The 21603-nt window shown below is 37.8% G+C and overlaps 1 protein-coding gene across 1 annotated transcript in view; it reads right to left on the bottom strand.

Moving 5' to 3' along the window:
• Positions 1-21542, bottom strand: part of LOC144634029 (TATA-binding protein-associated factor 172-like) — a 34160-nt gene extending 12618 nt beyond the window's left edge. The window contains exons 1-29 of the mRNA XM_078492967.1: positions 21429-21542; positions 21230-21353; positions 20060-20174; positions 18859-19020; positions 18489-18664; positions 18223-18395; positions 17467-17605; positions 16797-16865; positions 16325-16414; positions 16016-16111; positions 15378-15554; positions 15148-15288; positions 13419-13679; positions 12433-12555; positions 11788-11943; positions 11060-11217; positions 8411-8582; positions 8098-8208; positions 7646-7704; positions 7159-7243; positions 6693-6769; positions 6035-6152; positions 5038-5346; positions 4142-4264; positions 3161-3314; positions 2560-2666; positions 2117-2318; positions 1349-1497; positions 483-635 (exon numbers count right to left, since the gene is read on the bottom strand). Coding sequence (XP_078349093.1) covers positions 483-635; positions 1349-1497; positions 2117-2318; positions 2560-2666; positions 3161-3314; positions 4142-4264; positions 5038-5346; positions 6035-6152; positions 6693-6769; positions 7159-7243; positions 7646-7704; positions 8098-8208; positions 8411-8582; positions 11060-11217; positions 11788-11943; positions 12433-12555; positions 13419-13679; positions 15148-15288; positions 15378-15554; positions 16016-16111; positions 16325-16414; positions 16797-16865; positions 17467-17605; positions 18223-18395; positions 18489-18664; positions 18859-19020; positions 20060-20174; positions 21230-21353; positions 21429-21439 — 3990 coding nt within the window. The 5' untranslated portion in view covers positions 21440-21542. The remainder of the gene's footprint in view (positions 1-482; positions 636-1348; positions 1498-2116; positions 2319-2559; positions 2667-3160; positions 3315-4141; positions 4265-5037; positions 5347-6034; positions 6153-6692; positions 6770-7158; positions 7244-7645; positions 7705-8097; positions 8209-8410; positions 8583-11059; positions 11218-11787; positions 11944-12432; positions 12556-13418; positions 13680-15147; positions 15289-15377; positions 15555-16015; positions 16112-16324; positions 16415-16796; positions 16866-17466; positions 17606-18222; positions 18396-18488; positions 18665-18858; positions 19021-20059; positions 20175-21229; positions 21354-21428) is intronic.
• Positions 21543-21603: the final 61 nt, after the last annotated feature.

The raw sequence follows: 21603 nt of genomic DNA, 5'->3' as shown, positions 1-21603 counted from the left end.
CTAAAAAATGCGTCATAACTTTCAAATTTTATGAAAGTCGTCTAGTCTAAATAGATAAATAAATGAATAAATAAATAAATGACAATAGAATATAAAATTTTATAATAAAAGTAGGTGAAAGATAAAGATTGCAGTTAAGAATTAAAAATTTAAAAATGTATATCGGCTAGCTGCATATGTCACATTTACACTCAGTTTGTATAAGACGTGTGAGGTCTTTTCTCCCAATACTGTTTTTTCCCAATACTTATGCTACAATCAGTGGCTAGACTTGCCACAAGTCGACTCTTTTGAGCAATGAGCGATAAAAAGTCTAGTTGGGGGCCCAATCATCCAGGCCCTGGAATAAGATGGGGGCCCGCTCTCGAAAATAATTGTTCTCCGCCCTGCAGGCTTCAGTTTGGCCTAAAAATAAGGCGGGGGTCCCTCCCCTAGATCGGCCACTGACAAAGTACAGGTCTCTATGTTGAATGTTGCCTTACCTGTTGGTATTTTCTCAACTCAGCCTTGATAGGAACTGGAATCGTGTAATTCTCAACCTTTTTACCGTTTAACAGCTGCTCAAGGAATTTACGCTCCTTTTGTTTTTGCTCCACCAGAGCTTTGGACATCCCAGGTGAGTCAGGAATTCCAGACTGAAAAACAGAACAAAACAGAAACAACAAAAAAGCAGATTGACTTTTTTTCAAGACTTGAACATGTTTTAACTCTGTGTTACAGTCACTACATTTAAAGGTTACCTGTCTTTAGCCAGTGGACCCTAAATGCTGGTTTTCACTAGCGACTGTGCTGGAATCAGAGCTGGAGGCGGAGTCGCTATCAGAAGCACAGAGTTTTGTGATCAAGTGAAAATAAGACCAATGGTACAGTAAAGTGTTTCTAATTCTGCTATGACTCTGTCGCGTATGATCTAGTGAAGACTTGCATTGTGACTGGTTTATTCTTCTTCTGCTTCTGCTTGCAACTCTGACAGTCTAGTTTTCACTGGGTCATAAAGGACGGAGTCATAATGGAATAGGAAGTAAATTAAAATGTTCTAATTCTTCCCACGCTGATACTGTCGAGCTTATAACTTTGCTTATGTACTCCGACCTTCAATTTTCGCTAGGACGCAAGTGACTTTATGGCTCTGATCAAGATTCCATCTTTGATGCTGTCATTAGTGAAAATCAGTCCTTAAGGGGATGCTTTATTCCAGATTTGGCACCAAGTAGCCACGTTTATTGCTACTCTCCCTGAATGGGATGCTAGTCCAGAGCAGTCTAACTATACATTATATAGTGTGAATACAGTAGTAAAATGAATCTCCAGAGCATATTAAGTGCTTTCCAAAATGAAAGGTTGATACCTCAAGAGGCATAAGCCTGATAAGTGTAGCAAAACAGTAGGTGGCCATGAGTCGAACATCTTCACACTGGTCACTCATCCGTCCTAGCACTGGAACCACAAGGAGTACAACATATGGGACCACGCTCATGCCAAGCCGTTCAATTACACCTGGCACACAGCAGCAAGTCAAGGACAGAAACAGGTAATGCAAACAGTAATCTCAACTAAGGTGCTGAACTAAAAGCCTTAAAAAACCCAGGAGGCACTCAAGGTAGAAAGAAAGGAAAGGATGGGAGATGTAAATGCAGCCATCATTAAACACCCTGCAAATCATCGCCAAACTACCAACCCACCCCCCCCCCCCAAAAAAAAACACACCTTTGTAAACTGGATATCAAACATAAACTTTAATCCACAAATACCCTCAAGAACAGGTTTCACCTGCAAAAAATTACCAGCAAAATTTCACGACACCCAAAAATAGATGAGTTCAGTTCAGAAAAACAAAAACATACGTTCTCGTGCAACGAGGTAAGTCTATGACAACTGTGATACAATAAAAAAATCTCCATTTGTTCTATAATTTAGAAACTGCACCCTAGTGTGCCCACCCCCTGGAGTATCACAGCCAGTTGGCTTTTTATAGTCAGAACTTGTCACATGAACACAGCCTTATGTGCGGACCTGCACAAAGATGATTAAGTGTCACATGACCTCACCATGTAAGCTTTAAAGTGATACATTTGTAAGTATTTTAACCCCTTTTTAACTGTATTACAAAAGATACAAGAAACTGCTTCTATGGCTCCTTGTCGGTTTCTGACAACATCAGCTGTGCCCATCAAAGGAAGTACATCTTCTACAACTGTCCTCATGGTCTCTTGAGTGGACACATTGCTCAGGACACCCAAGCACCTCGCTGCCAAGTGTCTTACTGCACTGTATGGGTGCTGAAGGCACAACACTAGATTGGGAAGCAGGTCTAAAATCTACAGGAAAAAATATACAATAAAGTGAAAGTTAGAATGATACAATGTAACTAAAAGGGGATCATGTACAAGGCATGGCCATAGGTGTAACTTTGGCTCCTACAATAACCCACACTTTCATTTAATTCACACACTGCACCTACACTGTAATTCCCTTCCACCCTGGATTGCTGTTAACTTAAGCTTACCAATTCTGCTTTACTGAAAAAACAATACCAATTACGAGGTAAAAAAAAATTACCTTTGACAGCAGTTCCACATGTACTGCTGGTGTTAAAACTTCAAGTATTTGCAAGCAATTCACGAGATTTTGAGCTTCAGTTTCGAAACCAACAAGTTTGTCTGCATCTAGAAAAGAAAAAAAGAAATTATTTTTAACCATTTAACCAACCATTTCTTATTATGCTCTTCATATACTATATTGGAGGGGGACAGGGGGGGGTCTGAACCTCCCAGCTCCTATACCTATTGCTCCTGCCTCCCGCCCCTTTCCATATTGGTTCTCTCTTCTTATCCCATATCCATTGCAAAATATAATGAAATGTTGCAAAATTTCACACTTTTTCTCCCGATTCCCGCCACGTTAGGAATCCGGCTTCCCACCCTCCCTTCTCCCGCTTTTGCCCCTTTTCTCCCAGGCTCCCACCCCCCCCCCCCTGCCCCACTCCACACTGTAAATATGTACCAAAGGGGAATTTGTTTTAAATAGGGACATATTCCTTTGGACAATCAAGTTCTTCATTTTACAACCTGCCAGCTGGTACAGTGAACCCAAACATACTTCAAATACTGCTTAGTGTTAAAGTTTCCCAGTGCAAAAACCATTACTGAACAAAACTTACCAAACAAATTTTCATTCTTTATCTGCTGTAGTGGTCCTACAATTGCTTCCCAAAGTTTGGGTAACTTGGAGGGCAGTGAGCTTCCAAAATGATGTGCTAACTTCACAAGAGCAAACTCTGAACCTCTTCTTTGGATGCTTAAAATCCTGGCAGTCTAAAATAATAAGAAAACACTCAGTTTGCCTGTATATTGTGCTAAGTCTATTGACTAAATAGCACCCTTCCCCAAGTCCAATAAACTTTTTTCCATGCAGCTAATAATAATTTATTAGCTTATAGCACAAATTATTAAAAAAAATTGAGATCCAATAATTAGTTAAGACAGAGTCCGCTGAAAATTTAAGCAATGAGTGCAAAAATTAATTACCAGAAATCTACTCATAGCACGGTAATATTTTTGTATACTATAATTTTAAAATTCTCACTGAAATTCATTTTTCTTAGTGACCCCGCGATCAAATTCTAAAGCATTCTCGAGAAAGTTCAAGTCAAACCTCAAAACAATGCTTAAAATGCATGTTATGTTGTTTTGAACTGATGTGAAACATCTGTTTTAACTGAAATATGGGTATCTTCAATCTATTTTTCTCTCGCCGGGTCAGCTTAAGTGCTAAAAGTTCGATAAGGTTTTGTTAACTGCACTCAAACTGTTGCCATGCTATGAGTCAGATCTTTTTGGTAACTCAACCCTCCAAGTTTATTTTTTTCCTTAGTGGCCATTTGGCCACAGACTGCTCAGGTTTGGTCGCCAGTGAAAAATTTTAGTCGCTAAATTTAGCTCACGCTTTCAATCCTTTTTCTCAATTTTAGTCGCCAGGCTGGTGACTTTGGTTCCAATTTAGTCGCCAAGGCGACTAAAATGGTCTTAACTTGGAGGGTTGTAACTTTATTTTGCCTTTATTGCTCAAATGTTCAGAGGAAACTATCTTAACTACATGCTAAAATATGCTAATTAACACTATAACTATAAGAAGGCTGTACCTCCACATCATCTGCACCGTTGTCATCAGCAGAGGGCGCGGCTACCCCATCCACTACAGGTGGTAAAAGCTTATTTCGACCTGCACTGCCAGTTGATTTTTTGGAAGCTGACACATTAGCATTCTAGAGATCAAAGCAAAGAGTATTAAAAAATAGTGTAGGTCTGTAATATGTATCTCACGTCCATATGCCATAAGAGCAGATTGATCCTGAATATTTCACTGCTGTATTTAAAGGGTTTAAGGTGCAGTGGTTAACTTGCTGGACTCCAGATTGAGCAGTTCAGGTTTGAAGTCTGCCTAATTGAGGTCACTCTGTTGTGTTATTGGGCAAGACACTTCACACTCACATTGCCTTTCTTCACCCAGGTGTATAAATGGGTACTGGTGAATTCAATACTGGTGGGTAGAACTATAAAAGACTATGCATAGTCACTTAATGCTGTGGAAACTGGGATAAGCCCCAGCAGTATGGGACACTTTTGATGTACATTTGTATGCAGATTTAAAGGGGCTAGGTCACGGTATTTTAGGTAAAATTCTGAATATTTTTGTTAAAATTAAGAGCTCTAAACTCCAAATTGGGAGAGCAAAAGTCTTTTATTGGCAAAATCACGGCCACACAACAAGAATGATTTTCGAGCATTGTAAAGGACACTTTTATACAAATGGGTAAACTTGATAAAAGTCGGGCCAATGTTTCTCAAGTTTAGTAACCCAAATGCAATCTGTTTTAATCTTCTCAAATTTTGCCCATCCATGCCGCTCTTTGGCCTTTCTGTGTTTCTTTTGAGTTTTTTTTTACAGTTTCAAGCGGTTATTGTGATATTTCAGTTGATTCTATGACCAGTTGGTCAGTGCTGAAATTGCCTAAAATTGCGCTCCCCTGTAACCTACCTTTTGCTGCTGAACAAGCAGAAGAATCCCATTGTACTGATCGCACTGTACAGTATTTCCTCGTTCCACTGCTGTACTTGTACCCCCAACAGGAAATGAAGTGCAGTTTGATTCTGATTGTCCTGCTGGTGATGGTGACAGTGGTGGATGATCATCAGAAGCTACTGATAAACTAAGATTAACTGCTGGGGTGACAGCCGGATCACTACATGCAAAAGTACAAAGATTCTTGATGATCTTGGCATTTGGACATGGCTCTCTTGTCATGCACAGCTCCAGAAGTTTGGCCAATGCTTGGGCTGACCGTGTCTACCATGAAAAAGAAAACAGAAGTTTTATGCATAAAGTTTTATATTTTAACATTTGATCAGAAATTGTCCTTCAGTAGCATATTGAATAATGATAATTAAATGATTCGCATGAGGCCCTATTAAAGCCCTTGTAATATTTTCCTATTCCATGATGATGCCGTGGATCTGCAAAAGCTCAGAATAAAAGAATGCAAAATACAGTAGCTTAAGGCCTCTCTTAAAAATTTAATCATCATTATAAAATTTTATGTATAAAATTATTGGTGTTTTTTTTGTAGCTGGCAGTAGTTAGTGATGAGCTCAGTGCAGATTAAGGGATATGTTTTAAGTTTATGTGGTGTCGTTGTGGCTTCTTCTAACACTGCACTACCTGTTTAATAAATTCCCAAAGAAAGAACTCCAGCTCAAATTGAAGTCATTTAAATTTGCACCCGCTTTCAGTTTACATGCATAGCGGCTTTCTATCGACATCCATCTTTCAATGTGTTAAACAAACAAGATGGTTTGAAATCCGCCAATCACAGCCCACTAGCATGACCTTTTGAACTTGTGGGCTCATTTGCATAAAACCACCACTGGTATACATCAGTTTTGATTGGCTCATTTCAAATAGCACGTCAAAAGATAATGTAGAAAAATATCTTTGCATGTAACACTGAAAGCAGGTGTAAGTGAGTACTAAATACCTGCATAATAGTTTGTTCTTCTTTCTTGATAGAATCCATAATAGGCCTAATGATGGGGTTCAGCTTCAAGGGAAGTTTGTTGAGGAAGATCAAGGTGCTGGCAACACTTGCTTGAACTCTAAGCGCAAAACACACAGTACATTGAACGTTACTTGAATATCACTTCGCAATAAAAAAAAAATCATGTTGAACTACATCTGCTGAGCACAACCCCTAAAGCTATAATGCTATTACCAAATCTAAACTATGTCTCACAAGTACAATTATTACACACAGGTGTTTTCTTGTGCTTTCAAATGACAAATGTATACTTTTATCTTGAAGAAATGCTACCATCTTAAAGCGTGTTTACACGACAGAGAAAATTGGAGCAAATTGTCCAAGAGCACTAAGAGTTGGAAGCAGCTGGGCTTTTAGCCAGGATTTAAAAAGTGGGAGTCCAAAATTTTATAAGGCTTGACTTTGTCCCCATAGGAGGGCCTGAGGGGCATTCAAGGTGTTTTTCTGCAGTTATGGGTGAAAAGGTATCTGAAAAGTGGCCGTCCATAGGACTCCTGGACTCCCACCTGGCTAAACGCCTGGTTGGAAGCAGGGGGTCCCCTGATGTTTGAGATAGCCACATTACACACAATTATGACAACATATTAAGCATCCTAACCTGATATGCAGCTTTTGGTATTCAGACTGCAACTGTCCTATTGTTGCCATTAGATGTCTTCTCTTTACTTCTGCTGCCTAAAAAATGATACCAAAAAAAAGAGGAAATTGTAAAATCCCTGATTGCACATTACCATCAGTACACTGAAAACTGAAGTAAATTCACCAAAATTTGTAATACATTGTATTCAATATTACAACACTGCAAAAACAAGTAAATTGGATAAAGCCAGTAAAGTCTACTGAATACAGTGCCATCACAGACCTGGAGGAGGGGGAGGAAACTCCCATTACAAATACATGTATGAGGGTTATAACCCAGGATTTAGCACAGTACCTAGACTGGTAGAGTTTTGGAATACCTTTTATAGTTCTGTATAATTCAGAGCCACTAAATCTCCCCACCTCCCCCCCCTCCCACCGGCCCTTAGAAAATCAGATGGCACTTTTCATTAGTGCTTACAAACCTTGAGGTCCTGTTGTGACAGTTTTTTAGAAACCTCAGTGAAAATATCAGAGGCCAGCTTTATAGCATTTTCAACTGTGTAACACCTGCAGATCAGAACAAAACCTCATTCATTTGATAAAACCACACAAACAGTTCTGATGACAACAATTTAATATGACTGCTAAAAAACATCTGTCTCCTTGTGACCTCAATCACACCAGCAAAACATTTTTTTAGTTTCACCAGCTTTCAACAAAAAAATGAAGGACTAAATTTTTCATAGGGCTCAAGTAAGCTCTAACTTGTGATTTCACTGTGCTAAATTTAAAGCTGACAAACATCAGTGAGCAACTACAATGAAGAAAACAATTTTAAACTGTGTTTAACTAAACAGCTTTTAAACATGTAAATGTAGTAAATTATTCTAAGTTTTTTCACATGTTTTGTCAGTTGTCAGACTTGTCCCTGCCTTTAGGAGTGATGTATGATAATTATGCATTTCTCACCCTGGCTGGATACCAGCTGAAGCATCTATTCCTTTCTCTCGCAGTGCTATTAGCAGGCCCTGTGCAAAGATTTAATGCAATACTATTACTATTATTACTTTCAAGCCAAGAATTGTACCTTATTATCCAACCCTGCTTCGTGGCCAGAGTACAAATACTGCGCGAAACAAGTACAAATATCTCACGGTATTTGTACTCGTCTCGTTCACCCCGACCGTGCGAAAGATTTAAAAACGTGGCAAGTGAGCATTTTGGGGAAAGAAAACATTGGATAATAAATCTCTTATTAGATATTTAAGTGTGTAGTATCACTGTACATTTTTACTTATCATTTGTATTTTGACTCGTAAAAATATACAGCGATACTACACACTAAAATGTCTAACAAGATATATAATTTTACATGAATATACCATAATTATTTATAACATTTAGTAGATTAGCTAGGGTACCTGACAATCTGTTTGCAACCTTGTATTGAGGATGGCTATCTCATCATACACTACTTGTTCAGATAAAATGTTGTTTAACTGCACAATATTTTCCTCTGGACACTTGCATTCCTACATCAAAAAGAACAACTTACACATCTTGGTATCACAGTTCCATCTGGCAAACTGTATTATAATATTGAAAATACTCAAAGCATTTAGAAAGGGTTAATTTGGCACAGTCATACACTTATTCCATCTTCAGTTTAATATTGTATAAAGAAACACAAATAACTGTTAAGCATAGCATTTAAAATGAGAAACATTTATTTACCAATTGACAGCTTGCCCACTCTGACAATATTAATGAGGCACACATTCTTTGGGTTCCCGAATTTGATGCAAGTGGAAACTGTAAAGTTTGCATCAAAAAGCCAAGAGGATGAGGTTCATTATCACTAGCAACAGGACACTCGGCAAAATGAGATGCCAACAGACCGAGGGCTCTGTTTGAACAAATTCAACGAGAAGAAAATCATGACTAAATAGCAGTTAGAAATGTTAACATTGCTTCTCATGCGAAAGGGCTCTTGCACCAGTGCCCTGATTTTCTGTGAGGTTTTCTGTGAAGTTACTGTGAGGGTTAACCCCATACTGTACACTTACTACAAAGATCACCTAACTGTGGAACAGGCAGGAATTTTTATATTGCTGCCCCACCCACTTTTGTTGACAAATTCCAGTTACAAATTTTAGTTATTTTTTTTTTTGCGCACCAAAGCATAAAATTAGCACCAAATCACGACATGACTACTTAAAGAAAATGGCAAGCACTTCTTTTAACCAAACTTGTACTGAGTTTCTCTTCTACCGACTGTTTCATTGATCCTTTATTTAAGGACGATCACGATGTAATCAGCGAGCTGTGAATTATATGCGACAAGGCAACAGTTGGAATTTACAGACAAAACTAGGCAGGGCAGTAGAAAAAAGTGGGTGGGGCAGCGGCATGAAAATTGAAGCATATTCCACAGTTTGGTAAATTTCGTAGTATGTTGTTTAAACACAAGGCAAAATCACTCAACTGCATTTGTATTTCTAACCAACTCAATCTCCTCCAGGGCTTGAGACTAACTTTTTTGCTAACTAGCCAAGTGCAGGGTGTCAAGTGACAAATGACACTTAGAAAATAGGAAAATAGGAATGACAATGTCCAAAAAATAGGAAATAAATAGGAATTCTCACCCCAAAATAGGAAAAAATAAGAGGATTTCTTTGAGTTCTATCCTCTTAACACTCCCAACAGCAACTTCGTTTCACAACCCAACGCTTTAATATTTAACAGGCACAATGGCATACATCCACAATGTATTGCCGTATAAACAAATGTTACCAAGCACAACTCGTCCTACAACAATTACCAGATTCCAAATTTCATTAGATACTTCACAAGATGCCTTTACTTTAAGTCATTAGACCTTTAAAACTGTGAGAATGAAAAGCTAATTTTTTTACAAACCGAAACAATATAATGTTCACTTTCACCAAATGTATGTCTTTCTTACAATAAAAGCCAACCACGACTTTGAAAAATCAACAATCAAAAAGTCCAACACTATACTGTTTTGGCTCTTTTAGCAGATTGGGTAACCTTAGCTTTGCTCTCGTTTTTGGCAGCATTTGCTGTTGAGGACATGGCCTTTTCTTTGAGAGTGTCAAAGAAGTTTTCTCTTTTGTCCTATTTTCTCCAAGCTTTGCATTGCTTGGTCTCGCTTGGTCTTAGCATGTGTCAAGCATCATTGTGGCTACATTAACAGTTTGTTTGTTGACAGCTGTGCTGAAAGGGCATCATTAGTTCATCAGCCGCTTTCAAGTCTGCTTTTACTACTTCTTCCTCTCGCATCAGAGTATCCACACTATCTTGCATGCTATCAAAAGCACTGAGAAAGTCTGGGCACGAGTTTCAGAAGAAAATCACTCATAAAGGCTTCAAAGCGGTCTTTTTTGACATGAAGTTTCAGTTTTTTGTAGAATTTATCAATTTTATTGACAATTTCATTTCAAATATTTCACAATGTTTCTGTGTACCTGAGAAAACCCTAAAAAATAGAAAAAAAATGGGAATTTCATGAAAAAATAGGAGAAAATAGGAGGCAGGCCAAAAAATAGGAAAAAATAGGAAAAAATAGGAACTTGACACCCTGCAAGTGGCTTGTGACAGCTTTGATTTCACTAGCCAAAACTTATTTTCTACTAGCCACAATTTTTAACCATAGTTCTTCTTTCAAGGGGGGGGGGGGGAGAGGGAGGGTCAAAACAATGTGCGATAATGTTTAAACCTTCGGCCATAAAATGTTCCTTAAATCTCCATGTTTTTTTCTTACAAAAATGGGATTATGTTCTTCAGTATAAAAATTGTACATCTACATGCGTCAACTAGATTGTTTAAAGCTTCACATTCTATAATGTCAACAGTTTACTTGTTAGTTATATTCTCTGAGAGACGATTTTAATAATAATTTAATAATTTAATAATTTAATATTGCCACTAATACCTGATTTTTTTCATTAGCCATTTTGGCTAGTGAAAGGGCAAAACCTACCAGCCAAAACTGCATTTTTACTAGCCTTTGGCTAGTTGGCTACCATTAGTCTTGAGCCCTGTCCTCCTCTCCCGCTAATTAACTACATGTGTAAGACTTTGGGTACATACATGTACGTTAGGAGGGCTTTTCAACACTGCTGGAGTATTTGTAGCTATTATTATGCAGGCTTCTGTTTGATATTTCAGATTTTCTAGCAGATTCTTTCTTCCCATACATGTACAAATGTGAGTTAGTTATACCACAGCTTAAGATTAATCACAATTAACACGATATATACTGTATTTAAATTAGTTTAAGCCTGTTCAAACATCTCGTGAACAAGGTGTCAGAAATGCCACATGCTACATGTACAATGTACTAAGTACATGTGTCAGTACCTTGATGCTGCAAGCCTTGCTCGTAACACAGCTGGCTCTCTCTCTGATAAACTAGTGGCAAGTGTAGCACCAGCTATGACTTCTGACTGAGGTTCAGAATTACTCTGCAGTGGTCGGCCTCTGATCATATGTGCTCTATCCATACTACTACGGTCTCCCTGACAGAGCAACAACAAAAATTAACATCATAAAATGCATGTACATTATTTTATTTCTGGTCAGTCCTTGTACCGGTGCACAGGTGCACGTGGGTAGGTGTTGTTGTTTGTCAAGTGAAGGGTGTTATAAGATATGGATTACATCAGACAGTCAAGTTGCCATAGTAACACTTCAACAACACTTGGAAGTTTTATGGTTGGATCAAGCAAGACACCAATTTAACAAGAGTTGAGAAAAGGGTTGAACAAGAGTCTTCCTTCATGACTACCATATAGGCAAGTTGTTAACCACACTCAGAGTACACAATAGTTGACAGCATCAGCCTACAGTATAAGAGAAAACACTCCAAAACAAAGCAAAAAATTAATTGAGAAGGTTCCAATTCGATGAGGGTACGCAACAGGTGGCAGTCATATGATAGCCAGATTAAAAATTCTCATCAACCCTTAACGATCTTGCTTGATTCTTTACTGTTCTGTAATCAGTACAAGTACATGTATTGATGTCTATTAATGATTCTATCAATAGACACGAATACCGGTAGTACAATTTCATAGTCTACTAAATACCTTGTTCTGAGTTCTGTGCAAAGCTTGGACAAGAGCTGTGTGATCAATTGGAGCACAGGCAGGCATCATCATCATACCAAGCCAACTGTTAAGGAATGGAATTGTTATGCCTCCTAAGTAACTCTTGGCTGACCTCTCAAGCATCACGCTCCACACCTGATGATAGTTAATAGGGAAGAACAAAAGCTACACATCAATGTAAGCATAAAAATACAATCATGCACATCTGTATACAACATGCATTTAATCATATCTAAGCATGATAATTTGTGCAATATAAAAATTGCTTGCACGCTTGCTTGCTTGGTTGCTTGCTTGCTTGATTGACTGATTGATTGATTGATTGATTGATTGATTGATTGATTGATTGATTGATTGATTGATTGATTGATTGATTGATTGATTGATTGATTGATTAGAATATACAATGTACATCAAACTACATGTACATGACTGTACTTGTGAGTAGGCTTTTGCTCTGTTCCAGGAAATATCCATACTCACCACAACTTGGAACTTGGTCAGTTGAAAAATGCAAGGGGGAGGGGTTCTAAAGCTAAAGTTTGAATCTTAACTAAGTTAAAGCTTGTGTAATTTGTTATAGAATGTTGAAAAGTTCTTGGAGTGTTATGCATGGTACATCACCTTATACACCATCTCCACAACATCACCATCAGATTCCAGAATAAACCGTTGGTAAATATGCCTCAAGGAATCTTGCAAGATTGGCGTGAGCCACACACATTCCGACAACTTTTCATTTTCAGGCTGAAATTGAACAAAACAGGTCTTTGTAAGTATGTAACTCATGAACATAAGCTTATGTAATAAACGTCACACAGGAAGATACAGTTCCTGAAGTCGTTTTCTGTTTCGCGTGCCGGTCCAACACATACACGTCATCGTTCTCTCTCCCTGCTCCGTCCCTTGTATCTCACGTGTCCCATTACACTTATGAGTTCCATTCTGTAATTTACAAAACAATACCACATTATATTTCTAAAAATTAACTGTAAGTATTGTAAGTTAAATGTAGCATTATTGAAAATAAAAACGTTAAGTACTCTGGTTTAAAAATGTTAATTTAAATAAATGTTCGTAAAATTTTGTAAAAAGTTCCAATGTTTTTTTTTTAATCATGAATCAACCATCTGGCTACAGGACCATTTTTAAAATGTAGCATTGTTAGTATCATAAATAGAGTACTGAAATGTGAGTTAGTAGTAAGAGTATGTAGTGCAAGTAGTTATAGACATAGTGTAAAAATATGTTTTCATGAATTCTTAAGGCAGAAGAAGATTTTTGCTAATGCAGAAATTGTTCAACATGACACGAGCGTGGGACAAAGAAAAAATCGGAGTCCCCGACGGGAATCGAACCCATGGCCTCCCAGATCGCGCTCCCCGCTCGGGACTCGTTGGGCGGCCGTGCCGTCCCCTCTGTCACTTCGTTTAATGATGGTATGCGGTGTAAGAGAAGTCAACATGAAAGAGGGGGACAAAGGAAAAATCTGAGTCCCCGACGGGAATCGAACCCATGGCCTCCCAGATTTTTGCTGTTAGAAAATTTCATGATTATAATAATTATTAGAGGTAAAAGGATTCAGTTCTTTCAGTCTGTATTCAACATACCTTATGTTTAAGACTTCCAACCAGAAGGGTTTTTAGAGTTTCTAATGCTGCTGAACGAACAGACTTGATATTGTGGCGAAAGAAAGGCCACAATCGCGGCACAAGCTCAGTGAGAGAGGAATCACTGCCCCCTGTTCCTTGTGGGGCAACTGATGGACAGGACAGGATTCGTGCTAGTAACATCATAATGCTGTTAGTTGAAGCTGTCAAGTCATCCAGTTCAACCAGTGTGTCCCACAAAGTCACAAGAACTTCCTGCACCTGGAAATAAATTATTGTAAGTCCCAATATCCACATCCAAATTCTCCTGACTAATCTTTATGAATTTTTAGATACAAGTTATGGAAATTTGTTAAAAGATCAAAGTAATTTCCCTTTGGGTACCATTTTATTAATTCTCATAACTATTTCTCTTGATTACAGTAAGTATCAATTGATACAGTAAGGGGAAATTTGATGTTGTTCACTCTTGGGACTTAGGAAATAAGGCATCAGCGATGAATCTAAATGTGGGTTTTATTAATCAAGAATGAGACGGACTAGTAAAAAGAGTGTGTGACACAAAATTCTTACAAGGGAGTAATACATGTATATCAAACAGGAGAGGCAGTGACATCCAAACATCGAGAAGAGTTGGAAGTACGACGCGCAGCAGGGTATTTTTGACGAAATTTGAGGTGTTTGGATAGCCAATGAAACACTGTCTCAAGTGTTTGATATATCTTCTTAATCGAAACAAAAACTACTGAGAAAGCAGAGAAATTAAATCGTTAAGTTCCATGCTAAATAAGGCCGGGTATCCAAACCTCCTTAAGGTCGCGCAGGACCCTTGCAACCATTAGACAGTATGTATTTATTTAAAGAGTGTGCACGAACTGCCGGACGACTGAAGCCGACAACTAACGAAATATTCATGAGAATGTCTGTTTTTAAACTCTTTTGTACAAGTAGTTACTAGTTATTGTTCTCAGCTTTGTGCCACGTGCGATGGAACATAGGGAATTATCATAATTAGATTCACAGCTTTGAATATATCACATGTTGTTGTAAACATTGATTTGGAAGGTCTTCGGAAGCCTCAAAACCTGCAATTTTGTGTCCAAGTTTTCTCCGCCGATATAGAATTTCAAGAGTTGATTCGCAAGGAACATAAACTTGATGTACTCTATTGTGCTATGACTAGAGCGAATGTTTAAATTTCCTTCTCAAAATGAAGAAAGCACGTTTCAAAGTTTAGGTTTCACATTTTTGCTCTCTTAGAAGCCATTAACTTATAGCAGTTTTTGAAATCGAAAATTCCATTCTAGCCATAGCACAAAAGGGGTTATGATTTATCACTAGGCTATATAATCATTTAATTTGGTGTGCTGTTCTAGCTGAAAACTTGGACACAAAATAGCATTATCTGCAGTTAAACATTTAAGGGCTTGTAACATCGCAGACAATGGTCATCTCTCAGTATAAGGACAATCACGAGGTAATTCCATCATCCCCGAAAATCCTTGTTAAATTTTAGAGGAATCGATGTTCAAAATGTAGTGAATTAAAGCTTTACAAGATAGCACTCCGTCAAGAAATTTGGCTAATGAATTTATTAATGAGCAAGGGTCCCGCGCGACCTTAATGGTTGTAATTTTCTTTGTTTTAACTTGATGAATTATTAATGAGTTTGAGAAGGGCATCTCCAATGCTTTTTGCTCTGATCTCCAAGGTTGTTGTAAATACTTACATAATTTGGAGCAAATGTGACTAATGACTCTGCTACAGGTAACAGGGCTGATGCTGCCACTGCTCGAACATCGTCATCATCATCTTTGAGAGCTGTTACTATAGGGTCTAACACTAGTGGCAGCAAATCTTTTGTCAGATCCTGTTAAAGAAATAATATTATTGTCAATGAGTGAGCATAGGGAGATAGCTCTTTTATTAATTTTAGTAAAATAATCATTCAGTGGTTACCTGTCTGACAGCCATTAGATACTTGAGTCCCATCAATCCTCCATGACGTACCTCCCATTCTTCCTGAGCTTGTAACGTCAACAACACCATCATCACCCTCTTAACAGTTTCTGCATCGGTGTGCTTTAAGATCACTCCAATTGTCTGTGCACAAGTCTCACGAACAGGAGCAACAACCTATCAACAAATTCATTAAAAAACTAGGATCAACAACATGCATCAGGTAATTTTCCTGCAGCAACTAATTTATGTACAATAAACTGCACATTCAAAACACATGTAATGGTTTTGGCCAATTTGTCACAAGTCTCTTTCTTTTTGAGGTCACATCTCATTTATTATCCCCAGTGACCAAACTACTACTGACAGTGCATCAATTGTGTGACATCAACTCAAGGAAACATACACTCTTTCTGATGCAATCAGTAAAAATAGACTGAGTCCTTTTCTAAAAATTAATTACATGATTGTATAAACTTTTACATTGACAATTAACACCACACTTTATGCAGAAGACTTCCTCTAGTTATGTAGGGCTTCACATACAAGGACACAAAATATGATGCTCTTAAAACAATCAATAATAATAAAAACACTTGAGGGAAGATCCAAAACAGACTTAAAAAAAACCAACTTACCTCGTCACTCACAAAATCTCCAAATCGATCAAGAGCCATGACACAGAGAAGATGCAGTGACATGTTTTCTAACCATTTCCTGTTTTGAATCTGAAGCTGAATGAAAAAAAAAAGATTAATTGAAGAAAAGAACATCAACAGTACCGGGTAATATTTATAATAAACATAATTACGTATTCATAATTACTGGCAATTGTGCCAATGTCACACAACTGGGAATTCCTTACAGAGTACAGATACATTTTTAATTGTAATTTAAAGGTATTATTTTGTATTTCAAGGTTGTTATCTGTTTAATTGACTACTTACATCATCAACAGATGTATCTAAGGTCTTCCCTGCACCTTGCCCATGAACCTTTATTATTTCTCTAAGGCCTGTGGCTGCTCCATGACGTACCTAGATGTACACATACATTTACTTATGAGATCAAAATGTCTAAATTTAAAAAAAAACTCAGCAGAAATTAAGATAACTAACATAAGATACATGTGTATGCACAGCAAAATAACATACTGTATTTTAAGAACAGTGCTTCAAGCTGACTTTTACAGAAGTAAAAAAAAGGCAATTTCCTTTTGTAAAATTTTTACTTCAAAAAAAATTTTTGTCACCACAAGCAAAACATTTTTAAAGCAGAAAACCTCTTGTTGCTTCACATGAAGCAATATACCACTGACCACAATAAGCACAATTTAAATCATTCGAAGAACATTAAAATGCTCTAGACAGTGGCACTTAAAACAGGGGGTGAAACAAACACAACTGTATAAAAACAAACCTCCCATGACTGATGAAACAGATCCTGACATAGCTCTTGGCAAAAGTTCTCAAATGGCCATTCAGTCGACTAGGAGACAAAACAAGCTTAAGTTAAGATCATCACTTTAACACCCGTGGAGGGACTGTGGCCTACAGTTGTAGCTGATGGTCAGAGCAGTGGGCTCCATGAAGAGCTGCCAAATTTGAACACTGGCTGAAATCACTGTCAGTGTTGTGTTCTTGGGCAAGACACTAAACTCTCGTAGTGTCTCTCTGTCTACCCAGGAGATTAAAATGGGTATCTAGAAACTGTTAGGGTAACTGGGCAAAATACTGGGGTCTAATCTGAATAGTCCCTGACTAGCTTCCCATTCAGGGATAACATGTGATCATGCCCTCTCTTGATTGCTCCATCTTTCCTTTACCAGGTTGATCTGGGGGGGGGGATCAGCATAGGAATAGTTCTTGTCAATTCATGCTGCAGAAATCCAGTATATGCACCAACGGTGTGGGTCAGGTCACTTTTTCTGGTAGACCAAACTGCGTAGACTTTACCTTCCTTTTACTTATCACAAACCTTTAATCCCCACCACAAGCAGTAATAATTGTAATGTCTAATTCTCTTGCCAGACAAAAATTCTGCTAACAACAACAAATCATTCAGTGATTAAGCTTCATGTATTACACACCTCTTCAAATGTCGCAGAAACATCAGTAACATGATCCACAACCATCTTGTCAGACTCTGCAGGCTGATCAACAATGACACTGGCTGTCTTGCGCTTCTTGGAAACTGGACCATGCTCTGCTTCCATGTCATTGTCAATGCTTTGATTGGCCAAAAAAAAAAGAGCAACAAATTAACTTTAAAAAGGTTAAAAACATGAACTGTTGTAAGTTACACACAGTAACTGTACACGTTCCTATTGTCAGATTATTTATTTATTTATTTAAATTTTAGTTATTTTATTAGTCTTGCACCAATGCTTCTTTCCAACCAGTCAAAAAGAATATGGCATCTTTAATTTTTCTATTTCTGGAGCAGGGATGGATTTTGACAGCACTCACCATCCAGGCAATTTACCTAAAATCATACATGTATGCCAAAAACTATACAATTCAAATGACAGTACTTTCCAGGAAGGATTGAGATTGTTTGGGTGAGAAGCCCAGTGCTAATTTTCATCCCAGCCTGCGGAAGGCATGGTAGCCTAATGATTAGTGGATTGGAGTTCAGATTCAGAGCCTAAATGCGGTTTCTGTTATGTGTTCTTGGGCAAGACACTTAACCCTCAAGTTACATTCAATCAATGCAGGCAGATGGATTATAAAAGGTCTCACCTCTACATTTGACCCATTAGGCCATCATACCTCCTAGAGTAGGGTGAGAAGCCTCAGAACTTTTTTTCTGATTTTCAGTCAGTTATATTATACACATGTGTTACCTGACACTATTATTGAATGATCCTTGTGCAGTTTCTCCATCTTTCGATGCTTCCTTAGATCTTTGTTTGGCAAGCATTTTTGCTTTTCTTATGGCTCTGTTCTTTTCCCGTGAACTCAGCTGAGCTGATGAACTAATTGCAGCTATCTCTGCCGCCACCACTTCTGCGGCACTCTAACAAGTGACAACACCATGATTAAACTTTGCACTTCTGAAAATTATTTCCATCAAAGAAAGCTAATGTGCATAAAAATTTGTTTCACACACCTCAAAAGATCTTTGTTTAGTCAGAGATTTCCCTTTGATCTCATGAGTGCTAACCAAAAGATCTTCGTCATCAAACAATTTATCCATTCCAACATCTATTCCAGGTGCAATATCCAGGCCAAGCCGTTTTCTGAGTAGCTTTTGTTGCCTGATTAACCTCTCCTTTGGCTCAAGACCTAGAATTTAGATCAAAAAGAAAAATAAAATCATTAACTTAATTTAATTTAATTAATTAATTTTAAAATATTTCTCTTCAGTCAAGAATCATATGAAATAACACCTACCTAACCTGTAAACGTACATTGTAAAGTATGCAAACTTTAAATAAATAATTTTTATTCTCGTTTTTCAATTCCTTGTATACACTCACCTATAAGCTCTTCATCAGGGAGGTCATACTCAGCCCCTGAAGAACCAACAAGGTGCTCTCCATGCTTCAAAACACGGTTAATATCAAACTTGGAGAACTCTAACAGCTCATTCTCGACTGTTTCCCTGCTGACTTCTGTCTTGTCACTTTCAGATGGTTCCACTAAGAAAAACAATCATTATTAATCATTATGTGTCATAATATTGATCAGCGGTTTGTTATGCATGTCCAATAAACAGGGATCCATATTCACCTCCGTCTCCGGCCGTTGACCATCCCGAGTTTTAATCCGCGCGGCTCATCACTTCTTTTGGGCATCGCTACTGAGGTAACCGTTCTTGGTGTGGCACCGCACAAAAGAAAAACAATGTAAATAGAAAACAACAAATATAAAAAAGAGCAAACGATTTTCCTTGTGGCAGTCGAAGGGCCCTGCTTTCGTCCCCCATCATACCTCCTCAACATCACACCCTTGGGGGCGTGATGTGGAGCGGCCAGTAGTCTCATTATATTTATAATTATTATACAGATTCGTTGTCTAGTGATTTTTACAGTTTAATACATGTCAGTGATAATAACAAAAAGTAACTTTTCTTAACTTTTTCGGTGCCTTGTCATGACGGGCAAGTAAAATTTGCCAGGGCAAGTTGTCATCTTGTACTTGCCCGGCTGCATTGGAGAAAAAACGAATATGGATCCCTGATAAAGGGTGGGACCCTGTTCTTGTTATGGGCTGTAATGTTGAAATGACCATTATTGTAGTTGTGTGTGGCATGTGTTTGTAACCAGCCTAATCAGACCTTTTAGAAACCATCTGAGGGTTTTTGGGTATTTAACATTATGGTATCGAATTCAATACACTACTCCTGACTAGCAACTCCTTTTTTATGTCATTTGTCCTGGCAGAGAGGATGCCTTTACAACCCTTAGTTAAGACCATTTAAAGTCGCCATGGAGACTAAAATTTTGGAGCTGGTGACTAAATTGGATCCGAAGTCGCCAGCCTGGCAACTTAAAATAATTGAGAAGAAGGATTGAAAGCGTGAACTTTATTACCTGTAAGTGTATTAAATTTTTCACTGGCGACCAACTTAAAGCAGTTGGTGGCAAAAAATAAATAAACTTGGAGGCTAGGGTTGCTTTATCTGTTAGCTTTGGGACATTTGATTAAGATCAAACCATATAAATATGCATTTCATACCCTTGATATTTTGTGCTGCTGGATTCCACTGAGGTACATTCTGTGCAATAGCCTCAATAGCCTGACCAGCGGCAATCCTTGTGTCCCAGCTGTTGCTCTTGAGAAAGACATGCACCTGTTGTACAATATAAAGTAAAGGATTAGGAGCATAAGTCAGATTACTGTGCCTTTTAATAACATGCAAACTCTGCTCAATCAATGTGAACGTTTTCTGCTGCCGTCAATCATCTAAGCAGAACTCATAGGAAACAAAAGTTCACTTCAACTGGTTCAAAAGGTCGCCTCTGTCGGTTGTGATTTAACTGGCAGTAAAAGGTGCAATCCTTAGTTGGGTTTTAAACTTCAGAGCTCATGCATTATTGAAAGGTGTAGTAAAAGTACCGGTAATCATGTAGCTGTCATGAAGCTCACACTTAAGTTAGCAAAAATAGCATTACAGTGAAAATCATATGATTAGTCACTAAAAAAGTCTAATATGTTGTCTCAGAACTTCTTTTCTATCTGCTATGCATGTGTAAAAGGGACTTAATGTACTATCATCATCATCATCATCATATTTTTTTTTATCCTTAGCGTATTTTTATCTGATTGTAATTTAAATCGGGTTTTTATATTTTTACTTTTAAATTTCAAATGTAAACGCACTGAGACGTATGTAAAGTGCGTGCTAAGAACTGTTATTATTATTATTATTATCATAAACTTTATTTAACTTTATTTATTTACTAGATTTCAACATATGCATGAAATGACCTAGATTGTCAGAATTATGAAGAATTTTTGTGCTATGTTATTGTAGAGCAGATATAAATTTCTTATTATATTGAAAATCAAAGTCAGTCCACTTTTCAGCTGCGAAAACTTGACACATTTGTTTACATGTACATACATGCGTGCGATCGTGAGTTTATATATAAGCTTAATTTTCAATTTTTAGACGTACAAGCAGCTTTAACAAAAATATTTCAAGGCAAGTAATTAAATATAACGTTAAGCTCAGTCAAAAGAGCACTTTTTTAATTGAAAGATTTCATAACCTTTTTGTCCACACAGGACAGGTCGATCGAATTGACCTAAATAATTTACACCATTGATGGTTAACAACTTAAGTTCACACACCTCAAGGTGTTTCCGGTATTTTAACTAAAGCTTTAAGAACAAGAGCCCTACCCTGCTGAGAAGATTCTGGAGCTCATGAGGATGAAGCTTTTGCACTTCTCCAAGCTGTTGCGCCGCTGCCTTGCGAGTGACTGCAGTGGAACCAGTGTCAAGAAGCAGAAAAAGTCGTTCGAGTCTACAGCGAAACAAGACAAAAACCTCAGCGATAAAGCTATCGTTGCATTTCTGTGAGGTTCAAAACTAAGTTTACCTTGTAGCCATCGATACACGTTGAGAATTAAGCGTCACATGGCGAGAATTTTAAAAAAATATCTTCCCAGATTTCGTTCCTCTTTACATCCGCCATTTGCTTAGCACATGCGTGATGTGGACATGTAGAAAGGAATTGTGGGTAATATGGTTGCCGCGTTCGTTCCTGATTTTTC

Source organism: Oculina patagonica, chromosome 12, assembly GCF_052425735.1.
Source record: "Oculina patagonica isolate OP01 chromosome 12, crgOcupat, whole genome shotgun sequence".
In the NCBI taxonomy this organism is placed as follows: domain Eukaryota; kingdom Metazoa; phylum Cnidaria; class Anthozoa; order Scleractinia; family Oculinidae; genus Oculina; species Oculina patagonica.
Note: the sequence above shows the minus strand (reverse complement) of the source record. Positions and strands in the feature narration are given on the sequence as shown.